The sequence below is a fragment of the Miniopterus schreibersii genome (genome assembly GCF_964146895.1).
Source record: "Miniopterus schreibersii genome assembly, chromosome: 10".
NCBI classification, from domain to species: domain Eukaryota; kingdom Metazoa; phylum Chordata; class Mammalia; order Chiroptera; family Miniopteridae; genus Miniopterus; species Miniopterus schreibersii.
In genome coordinates this window covers 31,496,014-31,518,749 of record NC_138110.1, presented here as the reverse complement: position 1 = coordinate 31,518,749, position 22,736 = coordinate 31,496,014, and the positions used below count along the sequence as shown (strand labels likewise).

Sequence of the window (22,736 nt, the reverse complement as noted above, 5' to 3'; positions counted from 1 at the left end):
TCTCCCATGATCTGATGGTTATATATAATCTGCAATAGGAGAACCTGTACCCTTTGACAGTGAGTTCCGGATCCTTTATCACCAACAATCTCAGCCACTGATTAGCTCTTATGGTCTGCAATGAGCGATTTTAATCTACTGGTCCATAAGGCAATTTGTATAATAAAACTATAATGTTTGTCTTATATTATTCCTTTTTATTTCAATAGAATGGGGTTCCCTAATCTTTGGCTTTTTATAATTTAAAATACACTGTATTTCAAATTAATGATTTGGTTTACATGAAGAGACTATTAAAATGTGTTATGGTCAAAATCTATCCTTGTTAATGGGTAGGAAAAGAATGGGTGAGAAAAATAAATCCCTACCTGTCCCTTGGCCAGTTGTATTCTACTCTAGTGCCATGGGCCTGAGCACTCTCTAAACCCTATTATTTTTATAGGTAATTGTTTTATAGATAATTGAATAGACTCTACGACAACTTTATACTCTGTAGATATAGATACTTCAGAAATCATACGTTAATGTCAATTGTATTTATTGAGAAAAAGAGATGACAATGACTTTAAAATAAGAAAAAATATTTACATTTTTAGTTGTCAGAAACTGATTCATGACTCATTTAATCATCACAATAACCATGTGAAATAGACATCATTTATCTTCCTCATTTTACATCTGCTGGGAGACCTTTCTGAAGTGTTAACTGATTAATTTCATTTGCATTTCTGTGTGTATGATGGTCCCTTCCCCAAACAACAAGAGACATTCTAGCATCACTGCCCTGGGACAGGTTAATGTAATATAATACATTTTTTAAAAACCTTCAGTCTTGGACTTTGTGTTTCAAAAGTTTAAATGGAGCTGCAAGAGCCTAAGATTTTGAGCTTCAGAAACCTAAAGACTGGAGAACTTGTCACATAATGTTTATGACATAAGAAACAGGCATGAATACATGTTGATGAAGTAATAAAGTTTTCACATTTCCAATGAGATAACAATTCTCTCAGCGGGTAAAGAGACATGAAAGGAAGAAAATGTAACCTACATATTCGTGAGTCACTGATCTATGCCTCCCTAAAGTCTAAGTTGTAGAGCTCTGGGAAGCTAAAGCCAGATAATTTTAGGAATTCTTGCAACCCCAAAATATATCAGGCAAATGATTTTTTTTTACTTTCTGTATCCAACATAGTTTATGAGCAATAGAATAGAACCTCCTGAAGCCAATGCATATTGTGTGAGACAGTAACACAGGTTCCCACAGGAAAATAGGTAAATTCATCCCATGATATCAAGAAGGACACCAAAATACCTAAGAGGGTCCCATACTTGCATATTCCCTATGTGTGGAAGCAAGGTGTACTACATTACCAACCTGCTGACAGAACCAAATGTATGAAGAAATGTACATGTAAGCAGATGCCAGTGCCACCAGCAGATAACCAAGGCCCAGGTACCTCCCCGCTCTGAGGCTGTGACAGTATATGAATCAGCTTCAATCCTTAGAACCCCAAGCAAGTGGGTACCTCAGACTTAATAAGGTTACCAGGAATTAACTAAAATTTAGCTTCTACTTTCACTGGGTTTCATTTGCTCTTCTTCTTCTAGTTCATTGGGTAGAAGTGTAGATTACTGAGCTGTGGCATTTTATCTTTTGTAATATGAGCATTTATTGCTATAAATTTTCCTCCAAGACTTGCTTTAGGTACATCCCACAAATTTTGATATGCTACATTTACATTTTCATTCAGTTCAAAATACAGTCTAATTTCCTATGAGATTTCCAATTTCACCAATAGGTTATTTGAAAATATGTTGTTTAATTTAAATGCTTGGGGAATTACCAGCTAAGTCGCTTACTGATTTGTAATTTAAATTCTTTGTGGTCAAATAACATCCTTTGGATGTTAAATAGAGTCATATGTATCATAGTTACACATATTTAAACTCTCACCAGAAAATGCTATAATTTTTGCTTTCAATATTTGTACAAATTTTTTAAAATTTAGATGATGAAAAGTAATGTATTTACCATTTCTGTTACTCTTCCTTTATTACTCAAGTTCTAAATTTCCTTCTAGTATCATTTCCCTTCATCTTAACAATCTTCCTTTTGAATTTATTTTAGAGCAGGTATGCTGGTAAATAATTCATATTTTTCCTTCATCTGAGACTATCTTTACATCACCGTCTTTCCTAAATAATATATTCACTGGATATACAATTCTTTCAACACTTTAAAAAAAGTACCATTTCCCAATGGGCATCATGGTTTCTGATGAGAAGTCTGCAGTCATTTAAATTATTATTTACCTACATATAATGTGTTATTCTTCTGTGGCTGTTTACAAGCAATCTCATAATTATTAGCATATCCTGTTTGGGTTTCACTGATCATCTTGAATTGGCCTGTCACCAAATTTGGGAAACTCTGAACCATTCTTTTCCAACTATTTTTTTTTTTTCCTACACCAATTCCTTTCTTTTCTTCTTCTATGATTTTAGTGGCACAAATGTTAGATTTGCTGATATTGTCCCATAGATCTCTGAGGCTGTGTTTATTTGTGTCAGTCTTCTTACACTCTGTTTTTTAGTTAAGATGATATCTGTTGACCTATCTTTAAATTCACTGACTCATCTGTCATCTCTATCCTACTCTTGAGCACATCCAGTGAGTTTTTATCACTTATTATGTTTTTCAGTTCAAATATTTGCATTTTATACTTTTTTATAGTTCCTCTGCCTCTGCTGAGAATGCCTATTTTTCCATTCACTTAAAAAGTGTTTGCCTTTTTTGCATGAAGCATTGTTATTGTAGCTGCTGTAAAATTCCTCATAGTTCCAACATCTGGCTCAACTCAGACTTGGCATCTGTTGACTTTTTTTACTCTTAAAATTTGTCTCATTTTCATTTCCCAAATAATTTCAGGTTTTATTCTGAACATTTTAAATATTGTTTCATAAGACACTGGGTTATGTTAAAATCTTCTGGAAAATATTGTAATTTTACAGTATGCAGCAAACCCTCTTAGATTCAGACCATGAGTTCTGTCTTTCCTTCTCACCAGTGATTCCAGTATCAGTCCAGTCTTCAAATTTTGCTATGCTCCTGCATAAGGACAGCTCAGGAGTTAGTCTGGGACTGGTGTAGTGGTTTATATCATACTTCTGTTCTCAAAAACTTGGCCATGATGATTTGCATATGTTCTTTAAATTCATTCATATCTTTAAAACAAATTGAGTTCACAAAAAGATTTAGGAAATATCCTCTCTGGTATTTCCCTTAATCCCTCTTGTTCCCAACATCTACCTTTTCTCTGATTCTTCCTACCTAAAAATTTCAGTTTTTCTCAGAGTTTTAACCTTCTGTACTTTGCATGATTCCATGAAACTAGGGCCATCTTCAGGAAAATGTAGCAAGAAAAAAAGAGATAAAGTGGTAATGGGATCTCACCTATATTCCTTGGACCACAGGGGCCCTTTTTCCCTGCTCCTCTGGCTACAGAGACAGGCTTTTTACTCAGTCTATTAGGTCCCTGTCCGCCAGCACTGCCACCACACAGCAACAGCGCAGGTTCATGACTGGATTTGCTCCCCTGCTAGGACTTTTATTGAAAATAAAAGAAAAAGGTGATTCTTCAAGAGGCAGGGTTCTCTTTTTCTTATCCTCTGGAGAGAAAAGTTTCCCTCAGAATTTGTGTTCTGTGTTCTCACCATGGTGTTTCATGACTGAAACTACCCTTGCATTAAATCCAGTACATAAATGGGGGGGCGGGCAAGACAGGAAACTCACACCTTGTACCACTGAACTTCTTGGCTTCCATCCTCATTCTGCCTCTATTGTTGGTTTTTCAGAGTTCTTGGGTAGTTGTGTTTTGTATTTCTCTCCAGAGTTTGTAGTGTAATAAGTGGATGAGCTTAGGCCATTTTGACCAGCAATGAAAAACTACAGGGTAGCTTTTTTAGAAACAAAGAATCATGAGCCTCACTCTGACCCATAATCTCCATCCTAAAAATATTTTCCAGGTGACTGCCTAGTAAGCAAATTAAAATATGAGATGTCCTGAACTGATGACAGGAACAGATTCAAAATGCTCTTGGAATATAAAATAATTAATGTAAAGTCCTTCAACAAGGTCTAAAAAGTCAACCCTAACTCACATTCACATACACATGCATTTTTTAAATGAAAGAGTAATTATCATAATTCAGTGGAAAAGAAGACTTAAAACAAAATAAATAGAATGGCACAACATATGGAAATGGTAAAGAATGTTATGGTAGAGTTACTTGAGTAAGTATTTGTGAAGCCATAAAATGAATGATCAAGATTCTGTTATAACATTGGGAAAATATAATGATAATTTTAAATAAAAGCACATTTCAAAGAATAACTGATTCAGAAGAGAGCAGCAATCAGGATATCAAAGGAATTGTGAATCAATAGAGAATTACAATTATTGCAATACAGTCAATATTGTTATAGGTTTGTATGGTAAGAGATGATTACTTGAATTAGTGGATGGTCATATTGTAAGGTATAAAAATGTCATATCACTATATTATACACCTGAAACTAATATAACTAATATAATACAGTATTACCAACTAAATTTTTTTCAAAAGATTAATAAACAGAGATATGCTACCTTTAAAGAAAAGAGAGAATTATTGAATAGATGGAAGAATTCTAAGCAAGTCAGGTTATAATGGACCCCATTTTGTTGCCTACCTCATATCCATTTTCCTCTCCCCTTCTCAAAAGCCATCTAATGTTTTGGGGGTTTTTTGGAGATCTCATAAGTGCATATAAGTTGATTAGATATTGCCACTATAAACTCAATCAAAATTCAAGAGATTGTAGTATAAACCAAAGATTACTTAATTTATACTAAGAAATATAACTGTTTAAGTATTTTTGATTTTGGCAACAGTTCTACCAGTGCATTCTCCCTCTTTAGCCAAGCCACATGGGAGCCCAAGGTGGTTTATTAAAAGTGGCTTTACATCCCAGCCGGCGTGGCTCAGGGGTTGAGTGTCAACCTATGATCCAGGAGATGGTGGCTGGTTTGACTCCAGGTCAGGGCACATGCCCAGGTTTTAGGCTCAATCCCCAGTAGGGGGTGTGCAGGAGGCAGCCAATCAGTGACTCTATTATTAATGTTTCTCTCTCTCTCTCCCTCTCTCCTTCTCCCTTCCTCTCTCTGAAATCAATAAAGACATATATATTTTTTTAAAGTGGCTTTACAGAGGATATAATAATCCAAATGATTAAGTTATGAGATCAAGGTTTTCTGGATGGAAACATTCATCTCTGTAAAAGGGATATACCTTCAGAAAACACTAAGTTTTTCTGTCATAATGACAGTATATTAGTTTATAAGAATGACTAATATTTGTAACTTTAACTCACATCTCTGCGCTGACTACCAACACTTACTATCACTTTCTATATTAATACATAAAACTCTTCCTCAACAAAATATTAGCAATACCTTAAGACAGCAATTTTCAACCACTGTGCCCTGGCACACTGGTGTGCCATAAGAATTTTTAAAATATGCAATACCAAACTATTTAGTCAGGGCACTGACCTCTTTTCCCTTAGATTGTCAAATAAAAAATGGCAACAGCCAACACCGCAATAGCCATCTGGTGTGAATGAACCAAAAGTATACCTATATTTTTGTTGTATTGGCAAAAAATATATTTTTTGGTGTGCTATAGAATTGTAATAATTAGTTTATGTGTGCCATGAGATGAAAAATGTTGATCACTGCCTTAAAAGGTTTATACATCATGATCAAGTGGGATTTATTTCAGGAATGTAAGGATGGTTCAACATCCACAAAATCAACCAGTGTTATATACCCATTAACAAAATAAAGAATAAAAATTATATGATCATCTCAATAAATACAGAAAAATAATTCGACAAAGTATAACATGCATTTATGATAAATAATTCTCAATAAAGTGGGTGTAGAAGGAATATACCTCGTATAAAGGGCATATATGAAAAGTACCACAGCACCCTGGCTGGTATGGCTCAGTTGGTTGTGCATCCTCCCATGCAGCAAAGGGTTGCTGGTTCAATTCTCAGTCAGGGCATGTACCCAGGTTGTACGTTCAATCCTGGACTGAATGGGAGGCAACCAATCAATGTTTCTCTCTCACATCGATGTCTCTCTCTCCCTCCCTCCCTCCCTCCCTCTCTCTCTCTCTCTCTCTCTCTCCTCCTTCTCCTCCTCCTCCTCCTCTCCCTCTCCCTTCCTCTCTAAAATCAATAAAAACATACTTTTAAAAAATTAAAATTCTGATTTTTTTAAAAAGAAAAGTACCACAGCTAATATCACACTCAATGTTGAAAAGCTGAAAACTTTTCATCTAAAATTAGTGACAACACAAAGACCTACTCACTTTCACCACTTTTATTCAACATGTTAGAAGTCCTAGCCAGAGCAATTAGGCAATAAAAAGAAATAAAAGGCATCCAAATTAAAAAGAAAAAAGTAAAACTGTCACACTATTTGCATGTGGCATAATTTATATATAGAAAACCCTAAAGACTCCACCCAGAAACTATTAGAACTAATAAACAAATTCAGTAAAGTTGCACGATACAAAATCAATAAACAGAAGCTGTTGGATTTCTTACACTTACAACAAACTTTCAGAAACAGAAGTTAAGAAAACCATTCTAATTACATTGCATCATAAAATAAAATACCTAGGATAAGCAAGGAGATTAAAAACCAGTTAACCAGAAACTATAAAGGACATTTATGAAATATGTTGAAGATGACACAAATGAAGGGAAAGATACTCCATGTTCATGAATTGGGAGATATTACGGGGATGGGCAAAAGCAGGCTAATAATTATAAATACAATAATTAATAAGTGAGCAATAATACAAGAAAAAACTCTGCATTTCACATACTCACAATTGTAAATCTACTTTTGCCTACCCTGTATATTAAAATGTCAATACCACCCAAAGAAATCTACAGATTCAAAACAATCCCTATCAAAATTCCAATGACACTTTTCATAGAAATTGAACAATCCAGAAATTTGTATGGAACCACAAAAGACCCTGAATTCCCAATGCAATCTTGAAAAAGAAGAACAAAGCAGGAGGCATCATGTTCGCAGATTTCAAATTTCATTAAACAGTTGTACTTAATCAAAACAGTATGTTATTGGCATAAAAACAGATACATATCAATAGAACAGAACAGAGAGTCCAGAAATAAACCCACCCATATATAGCCAATTAACCTATGACAAAGGAACCAAGAATATATGGAGAAAGGACACTCTCTTCAATAAATGATGTTCGAAAAACTACTCAGCCACATGCAAAAGAATGAAACTGGACCATTATCTTATGCCATACATAAAAATTAACTAAAATGAATTAAAGACTTGAATATAAGACCTGAAACTATAAAACTTTTAAAACATAGGCAGTAAACTCCTTGACATCAGTCTTGGTGACGTGTTTGGTTTTTTTAAATTTTTTTAAAAGCAAAAGCAAAACAGGAAAAATAAACAAGTGAGACTACACCAAACTAAAAAACTTCTGCACAGCCAAAGAAGCCATCAAGAAAATGAGAGACAACCTACTGAAAGGGAGAAAGTATTTACAAATCATATATCTGACAAGGGGTTAATACCCAAAATATATAAAGAAGTTATACAACTCAATAGCAAAAATATATATATATGATTAAAAAATGGGCAGAGGATCTAAATAGACATTTTTCCAAAGAAGACATACGGTGGGCCAACAGATACCTGAAAAGGTGCTCAGGGAAGTGCACATCAAATCCACAGTGAGATATCATCTCACATCTATTAGAATGGCTATCATCAAAAAGATAAGAGATTATAAATTTGGGCAAGGATACACTGTTGGTGGAAATGTAAATTGTTGCAACCACTCTGAAAAACAGTACAGAGGTTCCTCAAAAAATTAAAAATAGAACAACCATATGATCCAGCAATTTCATGTCTGGGTATTTATCCAAAGAAAACAAAAACACTAACTTGCAAAGTATATGCATCCTCATATTTATTGCAATAGTATTTACAATAGCCAAGATGTGGAAACAACCTAAATGCTCATTGACAGATGAATTGATAAGTGTGGTATATACAGATGAATGGGTAAGTGTGGCATATATACAATATGTTATTATTCAGCCATATAAATAAAAGAATGAAATCTTGACATTTGTGACAACATGAATGGCCCTTGAGAGCATTATGCTAAGTGAAAAAAGTCAGAGAAAAACAAATACCATATGATCTCACTTATATGTGGAATCTTAAAAGGAAAAAACAAACAAGCTCATAGATACAGAGGACAGATTGGTATTTGTCAGAGGCAGAAAGTAGGTGGTTGGCTGAACTAAGTGAAGGAAATCAAAAGACAAAAACTTCCAGTTATAAAATACGTCACGGGATGTAATGTACAGCATGGTGACTATAGCTAATAATACTTTATTGCATATTTGAAAGTTGCTATGAGAATAGATCCTAAAAGTTCTAATCACAAAAAAATATTTTATTACTATGTTTGGGTCACAGATTTAACTAGACTTATTGCAATTATTTCAAATTATATATATAAATATCGAATGATTATGTTGTGCACCTGAAGCTAATATAATGTTGTATGTCAATTATACCTTAATAAATTTAAAACAAAAAAAAAATTTTAAATGCATAAAGCTATTATAAATTTGTTCAGTATATACAAAAAAAAATGGAAGGGATAAAATACACACCTTAATATCAAATTTTCATTTAATACATATTATATATAATTATTTGCTTAACTTTATTTTGGCTAAACTTTTGTGATGGGACAAAGATCTTTGCTTTAAGTATGGGTCTACTGATTGACATTCCAAGTGGGCAAGCCCTCTTTAATATACATTGCTCTGATTTCCAGTTTCAGTTACTTTCAAGTAGAAAGTGAAGTTAGTCAGTACTTGTGAAGCAATCTAGGCAGTGTAGAAACCTAAGTTTTCTTACTTTCCCCCTCTTTTCCCAGTAGTTTTTAGTGATTCGCATTTATTTGGAGTCTTTATAAAGAACTGAATTTAAGTTCATGTACTCATTTCATCAGTTTATAAAATACTTAAATCACATATTTATAATAATAAATGAAACTAGAAAAAAGAGGCATGGGAAGAACATAACCAATGCTATGCATACATGTCAACTTTATGTGCACAAATTGCAAGTAACTATAGGGTAGACTATGAATAAGTCTGTCCACACCCTGGGAATCAGTATGTTGTAGAGAGAAGAGAGACTTTTGGTTAATTTACTAGTTAGTAATGCTCTATTAAGAGAGCTTTTATAATATTTTCAAGCAGCCATTCTGTCACTTTAAAGTGACTTTGCGTATCACTGTACTAATCGATGATTTTAAAGTTTTAATTCTAGAAGGATATATTATTTTCCCTATTTGAAAATTCTAGGAAACACAGTACTATTATACTCTATGTATTGGCAACAAACACAATAATGCAAATTAGCTAAAAGGTACTTACTGTATTAAGTAGAAAGCCATTTATAATGAAATGAACATATGAATTGTTTATATGAGGATGGAGTCAGTTTAAGAAAAAGTGTTTTTTTTCTCATTATAGAAGTGCTATCTTATTAATTACGAATTTGTAAATAAATCATTTTTTAACAGGTAGTTCAAGGTAATGGCATTTTACCCCTGTTCAAATAAATTCTAACTCTAAATTAACATATCCCAAATAAGTGAGACCAAACAGATCAGTGAATTGTTTTGTAATGGTAGCTTTCATAGAGATAAATGAGCTATAACAAATATATCGAAACTCCTTTCTTGACCTCAGGTAAAGACCAACGAGCATGAAAGCAGAGACTAGTGGGGGAACAATGACCCACATCTGCAATACAAACAAACCTTTGATAATAGACTTGACAATCTCACCTAATTAGGTCAATTGGTTACAGCATGGTACTAATATGACCAAGCTAGACATTAGATCCTCATATGTGCCACTCAGCTTTGCCCCCCACATCCCTAGATTAAACCCCTAAAACCCTCCAGCCATCTGGCAACTACAGTTCGGTCCACTGCAAACCAAGAGAAAGGCTGCCTCTGTCTCACCTCAGGCCTGTGGATATGCCCCCACCAACCCCCACATCCAACAACAACAAAATTCAAAAAAACATTGACCAATCTCATTTCAATGACTACGATCTTTATACCTAATGATGGGACACAAATAATCAAATAACATTTTCTGAAAACACATTATAACTAAAAAAGATAAAGAAAAATAATTACTAATAATAACAAAAATACTAGCTCTCTGCCTGTAAGATAGGTTATTTCTTCCTGTTATTACCAAAGTTAAGCTTCCAGTTTCCTGAGCTTATTTCTGAATCTCCTTCTCAACTTTCTAGTTTTCTAACAGTTCCAAACACTTGAAAAATCTGTAGCTGTGAGAATAACTATCACAAATGAATACTTGATTAAAATTAGGAAGAGTGGAACATAAGAGCCTATCGAATAAACCTCATATAGAGAGAAGGGAAGAAAATCAAAATAAAGATTTTTTTTCTTCTCTACATAGAGAGGGAAAATCATCTCCAGTTCCCTCTAACATCATAAAAACTGAAAAAGATCTACCTATTACTGTTATTTTCTATCCTGTACTCCCCAAATATTATGTATTCTTTAAAATGCATTATGTTAAAATAATTATTTAAAAATGAAATTATAGATGGTTATTTATAATAAATCAGAAAAAAATGTTATATTTTTATAGTTTTTTTCTATATATTGTTTTAAAAAATACTTAAATTTGCATTAATATAATTATGTGAATAATAATCTCTTTTAATATGTGCACTGATCTGTATGCATCTTCTCATGAAAAACCTAAAACAGTAGGCCATATTGTATTCTATTTAGGAGATAAGTGAAATATAATAAAATAAAAATGTTTAAAATTAAAACAAAGAGAAAAATCAAGTGATTTATATATAACATATTACATCAATAAATATTTCAAATGATTTGTTCAAAATGATATATTTTACTAAATTATGGACCATCTCATCAGAAACTATAAAAATGGCAACACATTAGGATAAAAGCACATTTAAATTGTCCCCAACTATATCTTAAACCAAAAATAATTTTAGTTAAATACAGTTGGGTTTTTTTAATGTTTTTACTGTTTTCAGAGAGAGAAAGGAAGAGGGAGGGAGAGAGATGGAAACATCAATGATGAAAATCATTGATCAGCCGCCTCCTGCACGCCCCCTACTGGTGATGGAGCCCACACCTTGGGCATGTGCCCTGACCAGGAATCTAATCACCATCTCCTGGTTCACGGGTAGGCTCAACCACTAAGCCACACTGGCCAGGCCAAATATGCTCTTTAAGGAGCTGACTTGTTTTAACTGCACAAATGCTTTTGGGAATATTAATACCAAAAGACTATGTATTAGTTTTCTTTTGCTACATAACTGATCATGACAAATTGGGTGGCTTAAAACTTCACAAACTTATTATTTCACAATTTCTGTGGGTCAGACGTCTAGCACATTTCAACTGGGTCCTCTGTTCAGGTTCTCATAAAGTTGAAATCAACGTGTCAGCCAATTGCATTTTTATTTGGAAGCTCAATAAAGAGAAGATCTGCTTTCAAGCTTCCTTGGGATGCTGGCAGACTTCATTCCCTTGTGGTTGTAGGACTTGGGTCCCCATTGTTTTGCTAGCTGTGGAAAAGCATGCTCTCAGCTCCTAGAGATTGCTGTCAGCTCTTAACCACATGGTCCCCTCCATCTCAACACCAGAGAACCTTCCTTGCATTGAATCCATCACAGGCTTTGAAACTCTCTGACTTACCCTGCTAGGAGCCAGAAAAAATGTTCTCTTTCAAAAGGCTAGTGTGATTAAGTCAGACCCACTTGAAAGACCCCCTTTCTTAAATCCAAGTGTACCATACAGCATAACAGAATTATAGGAGTTACAGTTCATCATATTCACAGGTCGCACCTACACTCAAAGGGAAGGGGATTATACAAGCATGAGGGTCATTTGGGAGCTATTGAAGAATCCTGCCTACCACAAAGTGTACAACCATAGGGAAGATCCTTAGTGGCAAAGATAGACGTGTGTGTGAAATAATTGGACGACATTATTTAAACAGTCTGGAGGCCAAAGTAAGAACTTCGGAATGCAACCAAAATGGTTTTGCATCCTAACTCTAACACTTTGAAGCTGTGTGACTTTAGAAGGTCACCTTACCTAAACCACAATTTTCTAAGGTGTATAATATAAAGCACTAAAACCATAGGACTATTGAGAACAGTAAAGAGACTTTTTGTTTAAAGAGATTAGCCCAATCCTTAACCTGTAATAAGAACTTAATACCTTACCCTATAGAAAGAACTTGATAAATTTGAGGTGTTATAATATTATTAATTGTGTTACATTCAATACTTGCAGTACCTAAAGAAGTATACTTATCGGAGAACTCTAGATGAGGAGCAAAGTCGTCAGTCTCTTAGCCTTAAAAAGTGCCCACCCTTGCGCAGCGTTGGTGGGATTATAAAGTGGTGAAACTGCTATGGAAAAGTGTGGCAGTTCCTCAAGAACATTAAAAACAGAACTGCTCTATGATCCAGCAATCCTATATACCCCAAAGAACTGAAAGCAGGGCCTTGAAGGAATATCTGCACACCCATGTTCAGAGCAGCACTATTCACAGTGGCCAAGAGGTAAAAGCAACCCAGATGTCCATGGACAGATGAACAGATAAACAAAATGTGGGACACAAACTATGGCATAATACTCAGCCCTAAAAAATAAGGACATTCTGTCACGTGTTATAACGTGACTGAATCTTGAGGACATTATGATAATGAGGTATCTGAAGCAGTTAAGATGGAATATATTATGTTGTGTTTTTTAAAATTTAAAGAAAGAAAGACATAGTTTGAAGTGCTTTGGGATATCTTGGCGGAGAAACATTCAGTAGAAACCCCAAAATACAAATCAGAACCTCAGAAGATAATCATTAAGTCACCAGAACATACAACTGAAACCACAGACATGAGTGCAATTCCTTAGTGAGAAAAGAAATTCAAAATATATCTTCATGACATTATTTCATTTCAAGGATAAAGGAACAAAGAGGTGGAAAGCGAAATAGGCTTGTTTCTCATCTACCTTTGGAGAAAGTCAACGATATGTATAAACTTGAAATTTATAGCTAAAAAAATAATTCAAAATCTTAATATTTTTCTTAATCTCTTCTTTTAACTTCAGAAATAAATACCTCTGAAAAGAAGAATTTGGATATTAGCATTTTTTTTTTAATTTCATGTATCCCTTTTTCTTTTGTTACATTTTGGTAATATTATTTTTATTCTTCTTACTTAAACTAGCATACAATTATCATCTTGGTTTTGGTAAAATATTTCTGCCTGTCCATATTAATCATTATATCAATCAATCATGTTTGGAAAGACATCTGTAATGATGCTCATAATTACCTAATGGTGGTTATATCTAGGTGGGGGATTTAGTGTGACCTTTAAACTTTTTTATTTCCTTTTCATTTAGATTTTTTAAATAATGGGTATATACCACTTTTACAAAAGCAAAGTCATTTTTATTTTCTAAAAATGAAGCAGGCAGCGAAAATATCTGAATAATATGTACAGATATAGGGTGTCCCAAAAACTATATACACACACTTTGAATAATTATAAAGACAGTGTTTATTAAAATATATTTCATTTTCAAAATTGAGCTATCAGCTGTTAAAGTGTATATACATTCATTTTTGGGATATATATGTGTATATTTATTATATATAACTGTTGCAATGTGATTTTTGAGTTTATAACATATACCCAATTATAATTATATCATGGTGTTCTTCTTAATATTTAAAACAGCTTCTATTTTTTAGCATTTACTATGTGCTAGGCATATGCTATATGCTTATGAATTATGATTATTCTTATTCAAAGCAAGTTGGGCAAATATTATTACTGACATTTACAAAGGGAAAATGCATCTTTAGTTAGGAAACTTTCCATAACTCATAGCTCCAGTAAATATCAAATCTGGGATTTAAATCTTGCTCTAAAATCTATACCCTGTCACCTATGTTGTCCAATGTATATTTTATCTTGTTATCCCAGGATCCTGGAATGAATGTAACCGAAACCATGTTAGATTCACTTTAATCTTTCCTGGTTAGTTACAAAGAGTCTTAGCAAATACAACAGTTATTGGTAAAGGTCTTTATGTTCTTCACGTGGAATGGAAACTCTTGAAACTTCTGCTGCCACATCTCTGTATTTGCTATTGGCCTCTCGTAAAGGTCCCACTCTTCCCTGAGAGCCTTACATAGGCACTGTGCTAGGGACTTGCCATTCACGATTTATTCTCAGAGCAACTCATAAAAGACACTAATATCAGCTAATAATCCACATTTCTGAGATTCATACTTGAGATCTTTTGACTCCAAAGACCTAGTCTACATATAGTGTCTCAAAATACTTTAAATGAGAAAAATGCATCACTTATCAATAGCAATGCCCACTGTAAAAGTATTAGGAGACAAGCAAAATTTTCCTTATGTCTCACTGACTACAACTATGATCTGTCTCTGTCATAGATACAAAGTATCCTAATATATAGCTGGTGCTGTTCCTGAGCTCTATTTTCTGAAAGTTCTGTAGCATCTAGAGCAAGGCCTAATATATGTGAGGTTAGGCCAGGTAGAAATGTATACAGACTCATTATGAGGCATTATTTCCTTCAATCTGATATAGCATAAATAATTTATAACCCAAACCATAGAAAACTAAAAAAAAAAAAAAAAAAAGACCGAAAAAAATCCAGTAACTGTCTATGAACCAGCCCAAGAATATTTATTCTAATCACTGTACAGTAATAATTAGTAGTATACACAGCAAGAACAATATAAAATCTGAGGCTACAGACTGTAGAACTGAATAAATCATCATTTTTAAATGACATACTAAAGATAATGCATTTTCCTCTCTGGGTGAAAAATTCATTTCATGTTCCCCAGTAGAAAGACTAGAAGGGGAAAAAATACATGAAAGGCAAAAATTAGATCTAAGTGTCTGTTCCTACAAATATAGGTCAAGAAAAGCATCACTCATGTTATTTGATTTTACAGTTTGGATATTCATTAGCCTGTTTGTATAAGACTGAAGAGCAAATAAAAATGTAAGTTTACCAAATTTCCTAATGTTTTATACAGTGTAGTGGGCTTTTTAAAAATACACAATAATGCATTAATCATATAACTAATGGAAAGCGTTAATGAATTTTCTGGTTATTTTCCAAGTTTACTTTTCATAATATCAAGTGGTATAATGTGTTTTGGTAGTTTAAATTGTGTGAGGTTTCCAACTAATTGTTACCAGAAAAAAATGTCAATCAGGATGAAAAGCTTCTAAAAACAAATGAAACTAGAGCTCTCAAATATGTAAAACAAAGTAACCATAGTAATGCTAATTTTAAATGATCACTGATTAAACATATTTTTTATAATCAATGTCAGACATTTGCTGTATCTTTGACAGAACTGTTATAAGTTATTCATCATTTCATTCTTCTAAATTTCTGACACCTTTAGTGAAAGAACATATAAAAATAAAATGGTAGTATTGGGGAAGAAAACTCAGATGCCATGCTCAACACGCTGCATGTGTGTGCCCACGTGCATGCCCGCGTGCACACGCAAACAGGTCCCACGCTAGACCTAAAATGGCTGAGTTGCAGGATATTGTTGCTTGGTGACCAAACAGTATCTCCTCAGCCACAGAGTAATCTAAACAGTGACAGATATGCCCCCTCAGCTTTGGGCATGGCCAGGACAAATATTAAAGGGCATTTAAAAAAATCTTTTCCAGTATTCTACATTTTTTTATTTTAAGCCAGTTGTCACTTGCTTGATTTTATCATCGGTTAAATTTAGGCTTTAGGGGAAGCCTATTTGCAAAGCTACATCTATTCTTTTGGGAAAATAAGAGGCAGAACCTAGCTTCTTTTAGACTGAAAGATACTCTGTTTCCATTAAGTGTGTGTGGCGTGTCTACTCTCTTCTAGTACGACCTCCTAGCTGCTATCAGTCTCCCTTTCTTTCATTAAACACAAGTAGTTAATTAGCCGCAGCCTGTCCTCTCCCCTTCTCTCGTTCCCTTTTCTCAGTAGTAATGGTGTCTAATTATCAACAGCAGCGGGTACTGCAACATCAGGTGCAAATCTCTCACTGACAGCAAAGCCAGCTTCCAAGAGCTAGAATGATTCCTAGTCTACTTGAAGATATCATTCAAATACAGCATTTTATTCAACCGACATATGCCTTTAAAGGAAAAGAAAATACAGTTTCTGATTCTCTGGTGATTGCACTCCTGCTTTTAAAAATAAGAAAAGTCAACGTATTTTTAAGGAAGAAATAATTTGAGATGTGGGAGAACACAGGACAAAAAAGGATCATTTTTTTTTAACTTGTTGACATGACGATTGGCTGTCTCTCAGAGAAGGAGGAGCCTAAAATTCTATGTCAGGAGCCGCATAAAAATTTCATAAAGAGCAATAGAAGAGTTCATGAATTAAAAACGTCTTCAGCATTTCAAAACAGGCTTAAATGAAGAGCTGAGTTCTTAAATACTACATGGAAACCATTATCTAAGAATATCACTTGATGGATTACATTTTCTCCCATAAATATGTAGAATCTTTACTGAAAAGAAAAATATATATATTTGTTTCTTTATTACTAACCCTGGAGTTGTTACTCTATTAGGTGTATTAGCAGTAATTCTTTAACAACTCTTCATTAATTTTTTGAATGAAATGTGTATCTGAGTATAAGAACGCTGGTCTGAATTACTGGCGTCCATGTTTATCTTAGTGCCTCTATAACCATTACAGAATTCATATTACTTAGAAATTTTAATTGATATTTTAAAAAGGCACATCTGTTTATACATAGTGGATGTAACCAAATCCAAGCAAGTATGAACGTATTGGACCAATACACATGTGAAGCTATCGGGCAGGTAAACAGAGGGAACTAAGTTTAACATGAATGGAATGAAAAACAAACTTCCCAGCTAGCCATATTTTTAAAAACATATACAATAATATTAAATACTATTTAGGTAAATATACCTTAATTACTTTATTCATTTAATTAGATCAATACTGCCCAAAGGAAAATAGTCTTATGTTCTGAATTCCAATTTTGTCTAAACAATAAGTTATTTTTTAAAATCAGGTTCTTCATGTTACTCCCAATACAAATGAATCAAAGCACTTCCTGGGCTACAACAGACTTCTGGGCTCATCCAGATGTAAATAAACCTCAGTGTAATCCATGCCCACCTAGTCCAAGCAAGACAGTAATCTCACCATTGTCTTTAGCAATGCCACATGTTCAAGAAGGCTGCATTTCGAATTTTCCTCCTAGAAACCTTCAAAAAATAGTACATTTAAAAAAACAAAGACAAAAACAGAAGTTCTCTGTGTTTCACTTCACCTTTATTTCCATTTCCCATATAAATTCCAAAACAAATATACTTCCTCCAAACAACTACACCTAACTAATCTCGGGAAACCATACATTCATTGCTTTCCAAACCTAAAAGAATCCTCCCAACAATTCTTTGGAAAAAAAACCCTTCACGTGCATATTTCCAATTTAATATACCTCCGTTTGAGATGGAAGAACAGCTTTCAGCACACCTCCTTTCTAGCATCCTCCAGGAATACTGCACGGGGAACAGTTGCCAGGAGGGAGGGAGGGAGGGAGGCAGAGGGGCAAATGCTCAAGAAGCCCAAAGCCAGGCAAAAATGCCAAGGACGCCGGATACCCTCCCCCACCCCTACGCCAGGCGAGTACCCACCGTGGCACGACGAAGAAAGAACTCTCAGGGATCTGAGCTCAAATCCTACTTGTAGCCCTCAGTTCCCATCTTCTTTCAAAGGAAACTGGCGCCGCCGCCGCTCCCCCGGCCCGGAGCGGCTGAGACATCCTGGGCGCCCGCAGCCGGGACCTCGCCGCGCCGGGGCTGAGCGCTTGGTGGCCGTGCGACTAGGGCCATCCCCGACCGAGGAACAAATACGAGCACCGTCTGCTCGCGCCCAAACCCATCTTGTTGTTCATCGTGTAGCAACGGCTTTATTTGTGAAAAGGGGACGTGAGGAAGGGAATGGGGGCGGGGAGGCGCAATCTCCGGAATATTATCTGCAATCTAAACAGTCAGGACAAGATCTCTGGGAGTGATCCAGGCGATCGGGCAGCCCCGTGTCTCCCAGGCTGCTGTCTAACAATAAAACATGATAAGTGTCGCGGGGGTGGGAGGAGGGGAACCCCCTCCCCCCCCAATTCACGACTAGCGCCACATTCGGTCTTTGTACCAATAAGGAAACACTGTAGCCTATCGATCAGAATCGTCTATTATGAGAGCGTGCAGCTGGGGTTCCAGCGTGGCCTTTATGCGCGGTGGCGACGGCGGGACACGCGCCAGGCGCCCGGCGAAGGACATGGGACAATGGCCCAGCACGAGGACGCGGGACGCCGCCCGACCCGGGGCGGGAGGCGCTGGCAGCGAGTCCCGCAGCCAGAAGGCAGGAGCGCCGCGGGCTCTGGAGGTGCGCTGCCGCTTTAAAATAAAGGACCACAAAGACGCCGCGGTGGGGGAGACGCGCCTGGCTAATGAGAGCGGGGACGACTTGGGGAGGGGGTTGGGGGGGCCACACGAGCCAACGGTGGCTCGCGGCTCCCCCGTTCTCCCCCCTCCCTCCCCCCTCCCCGCCGGCTGCCGCCGCAGACAAATAACAGAGGCGGGCGAGTCACTCACCGTGGTCTTGACCGGCACGTACAGCACTAGCTTGGCGCCGCCGCCGCCTCCGCGGACCTCGTCAGGCTGGCCCAGCTGGAAGCCCTTCGATTTTACCCAGAATTTAAATTTGGCGTTGTCCGTGGAGCTGGACTCGGAGCCGTTGAGGAGCTGGACGATCCGCTCGTATTTTTTACGGGTCACCGTCTTGGTCTTGCCTGAGTCCCCGTAAGTCCTGAGGCACCAGTCCTGGAACTGGCGGTACATGTCGCGCTCGCTCTCCATGTTCCCCGCGCCCGGCCGCCGGCCGGCTGCTCCCAGCGCACTTCGCACCTGTTCACCCCGGGCTCATGAAAAATGCAGTCCCCGCCACGATGCAGGGACACGCGGGCCGGGCCGCCGCCGGAGCCTGGCTCGGGTGGGGGCAGGAATGGGGCGGGGAGGAGGGTCCGGCTGGGCACCCGCGATCAATGCCCTGCGCTACCGAGTCTCTGGTTCATTCGTAATCGCGGCGGACGTCTCGGACGCTCTTCTCCTTAGTGATGGACGGTCTCTAAAATTGTGTGACTAGGACCATCCCAACAGCATCTAGCCAGAGGAGCTAGCTGGGTTTTGAATCATTAAAATCTCATTCTTTGGTTTATTAAAAAAAAAAAAAAATCCCAATATTGACTTTCAGGTGGTCCCTCGGCGCCTCGCGCCTGGGTTACGTCCTGGGCAGAGCAGGTGGAGCGCAGCGCCGCCTCCCCTCGTGCGCCCCTAAAGCTCCCCCCGCCGCTGGCCCCGCGGTCCGGGAGCGAGGGCTGCGCGTCTCCGGGGAGCAGCCGCCCAGCCCAGCCTCGGAGCCCCGGGGACCCGGGCCCCGCGCTCTCCTTCCTCCAGGGTCCTGTTCCGCGTTGGCCTTCCCTGCGCGGGGCGTTCAGGGACTAGAAAGAGAGAAAGTTCTTACCTGTCATGTTGTTAAGCCTATCCAATCCTGCTACACAGGACAATGTTTTAAGGTATTTTTTAAACGGCTTAAAATGTCATTTCTTCAGAGGCATTGAGGCTAAATTCCAGCCCGGCAGGTAGGTTCCAGGAGTTAAGTCCCATCATTAGGGAAACCATTCATGGAGATCTGGCCACACAGTCCCATTGGATAGACAGCGGTACCCCAAACAGATCTCCGTTCCAGGGCGATGTGGGTACACGAAGGCAGGCCGCTGGAGGCAGGTCTCCCAGATTATGACGGGGTCCTCAGGACTCCTCTGGTTTCTGCTGAACTGGGCACAGACCTAGAAGTACGTTTATGATGTTTAAAGCCATTTGCATGAAATTAAAATATATGAAGAGGTCATTTTCCCCCTTGCTTGGTTACAGTTTGCAGTTCACACAGGAGGTTTCGGGTGTCTGTTTCCCCTCTGCCACGTCACGGACACCCCCTCCACTAATCAGAGTAGCCAAAGACGAGTTCCTCGGGACGATTCTCTCAAGCAAATGGAATCAGCTGTTCCTCCATTCAGGATTTCCACCCGTCTGTTAAAGAGCTGGAAACAGGGGAGTTCCCATCCTTCGCGCTCTGCAATTGCGGCCGCTCCTCTTCATTGTACTCTCCGCGGAGGCCCGCGCCCGTCCCGGGGGGCGGCTCTGCCAGGAGGGCGGCCCGACCGGTGCCCGCGCCCGGCCCGCGCCCTAGCCCACCTTCGCCCCTCGTCGTCGTCTCCAAGACCAAAGCCCCGAATGGGAACGCTGAGTGTTTGTACCCACTGCGCCGCAGCCGGTCCCAGCACTTGCAAAATGGTCAGTAGCTCCCGCTCGGCCAGGCTGAGAGCGTGCGTGTGTGAGGGGGAGCGAGGGTGTGCGGTGCGCTGGGGGGGCGCGGAGGGCGCGCGCGCCCCCGGGAAGGTCTCGCGGCGGCTGGAGCCGGGACTGACAGCCCGGGCAGAGCGCGAGCAGCTCCGCACACTAAACCTCTCGCCTCTCTCCTCACCCCCACCCCTCCCACTCCCCTCTCCTCCCACCCCCACCTCCCCGGCCCCTTCCAAGCTCTCTGATTGGTCAATGGGACAAAAGTTTCTGTGGAGACGGCTGGGCGCTGACGTCACGGGCAGAATTGTCCCATTTAGGGATCCCGGGGGCAGTGCGCATGCTGCAGGCTGCAGGTTAGAGGCTGCGGGAGGGAGCAGCGGGCCCGGCGGCAGCCAGGTGGCGGAAAGGAGCACTCCGCATCCAGGTGGGGGGACGACTCCAGCAGGGTTTCCATGGAGATTCCTCCGGGTCTAGCCTAAAAACAGCAGATCAGCTGACACCATTAGCTCAGGACCTAATTACTGCTTATTGGAGCAACAAATGAGGGAGAGGGCCAGCTGCAAAGGAAGAGTTTTTATCCACACCCCCACCCCCCTTCTCTCTTTTCTCCCCTCGCTTCAGTCCCGGGTGAATTCTCATTAACTTGCAAGATTCCTGCAACAACAGCTCCCCTTCTCTAGAGGCCACCCTGACTGCTTTTCTTCTTTTTATTTCCTTCTTTTGTATATATATATTAAAAAAAAAAAAAAGTTAAATCAGTTGTCCAGAGTCCTTGAATTTTTGCCCCATAAATATTGGACCAATAGAGCTCAGTCCACTGTCGGATAGAAGTCACTAGTGTATCTAATAATCAAACTGAAGTGTGTGGAGTCGTCCCTTTCAATTTATTGAATTAGATATTTATCGGTAGACCTTTCAGATTTTTATAAAAATTTAGTATCTTAAATACACAAATATTTGGAACAAGCAGTTGAGCTAAAGACTGTTTTGAATCACCTATGTGTGGTATACCTCACAAGAACAACTCTGTTAAAAGTTTCCCTTGTGGCATCAGAGATGGAGAATCATTCCAAGCGGGGTGATCTAGATTTTATTGTATATCGGTTTTATGTTTCCTGTAAGAGTCTGGAAGTATAGTTAGTCCTAGGGCGGTCATTCATTCAAGAGTAAGCTGGTTCTGTAAAGTTTACTTTCTCTTACGGTTGTAACTTAATTCACAATTTCAGAATTCTTTTGGTAGCACTTTTATCTGAAAAGTCATCCCATCTTCTCTAAGTTTTATCCAAGTACTTTCAGACCCATAAAATCTCCCTTCCTTGGCTACTCCAGTTAAAATGATGTCTGTTTAAACATCTCTGGCTAGTGTCAAACATTTTTTAACCTGGTCTCAGGGTAAGACGTGCATTTACATTGACATACAGTGCATAAGTACATTTGTCCTCCAAAACTTTTATGAAAAAAAATATTTGCTACATGCAATACACACTGATACTTGCCATTTGCTCCTATTTATTATTATTACTATCATTATGTAAAGTGTGGTCCTAACCCAATACATTTATTTTATGATCCAAGAAAGGATAATTGGCACACTATCATTTAGAAAACATTGTTTTAGATTATAAAAATTACACCCTTCCTTGTACTATATTTATATTTTCATGTATGTCTCATTATTCAAACAGAATCTTGAATAAAAGATCCCCGAGAGTTTGTATTTTTGTGTTTCCCAAGTTGCTGTATTACAATGAAAAATGCATATAGTAAGTGTTTAATAAATATATTTTCAGTTACTTAGTAAAGGAAAGAGAAAGAGAGAGAAGGAAGGAAGAAGCAGGCAGGCACAATCCTCGGCCAACTCTTTTGACTTTTGCTGGGCAGTGTTTGAATAAACTTGCTCTTTACTTAAAAAAATGCCCGGCCTTACCACATGCATGTGTTCATTATAATTATGACTATACTTGATATTCTAATGCACAGAAATTAGAACACTTTAGACATAAAGAACTCACAAAATACAAGCAAATGTGTAGCCCT

The 22,736-nt window shown here is 38.0% G+C and overlaps 1 protein-coding gene across 9 annotated transcripts in view; it reads right to left on the bottom strand.

Annotated features, from left to right (window-relative positions):
- Positions 1 to 20,318, bottom strand: part of NOL4 (nucleolar protein 4) — a 244,283-nt gene extending 223,965 nt beyond the window's left edge. For 3 of the 9 annotated variants that reach the window (XM_081149213.1, XM_081149216.1, XM_081149214.1), the window contains exon 1: positions 17,976 to 18,246. Coding sequence is in view for 3 of the 9 variants with exons in the window: in XM_081149207.1 (XP_081005333.1) it covers positions 18,933 to 19,196 (264 nt within the window). In the remaining 6 variants the exon portion in view is untranslated. Of the gene's footprint in view, positions 1 to 17,779; positions 17,843 to 17,975; positions 18,398 to 18,932 lie in introns of those variants that run through there. The other 6 variants (XM_081149212.1, XM_081149215.1, XM_081149207.1 and 3 more) reach the window with 5 other exon arrangements.
- Between the last annotated feature and the right edge of the window lie 2,418 nt (positions 20,319 to 22,736).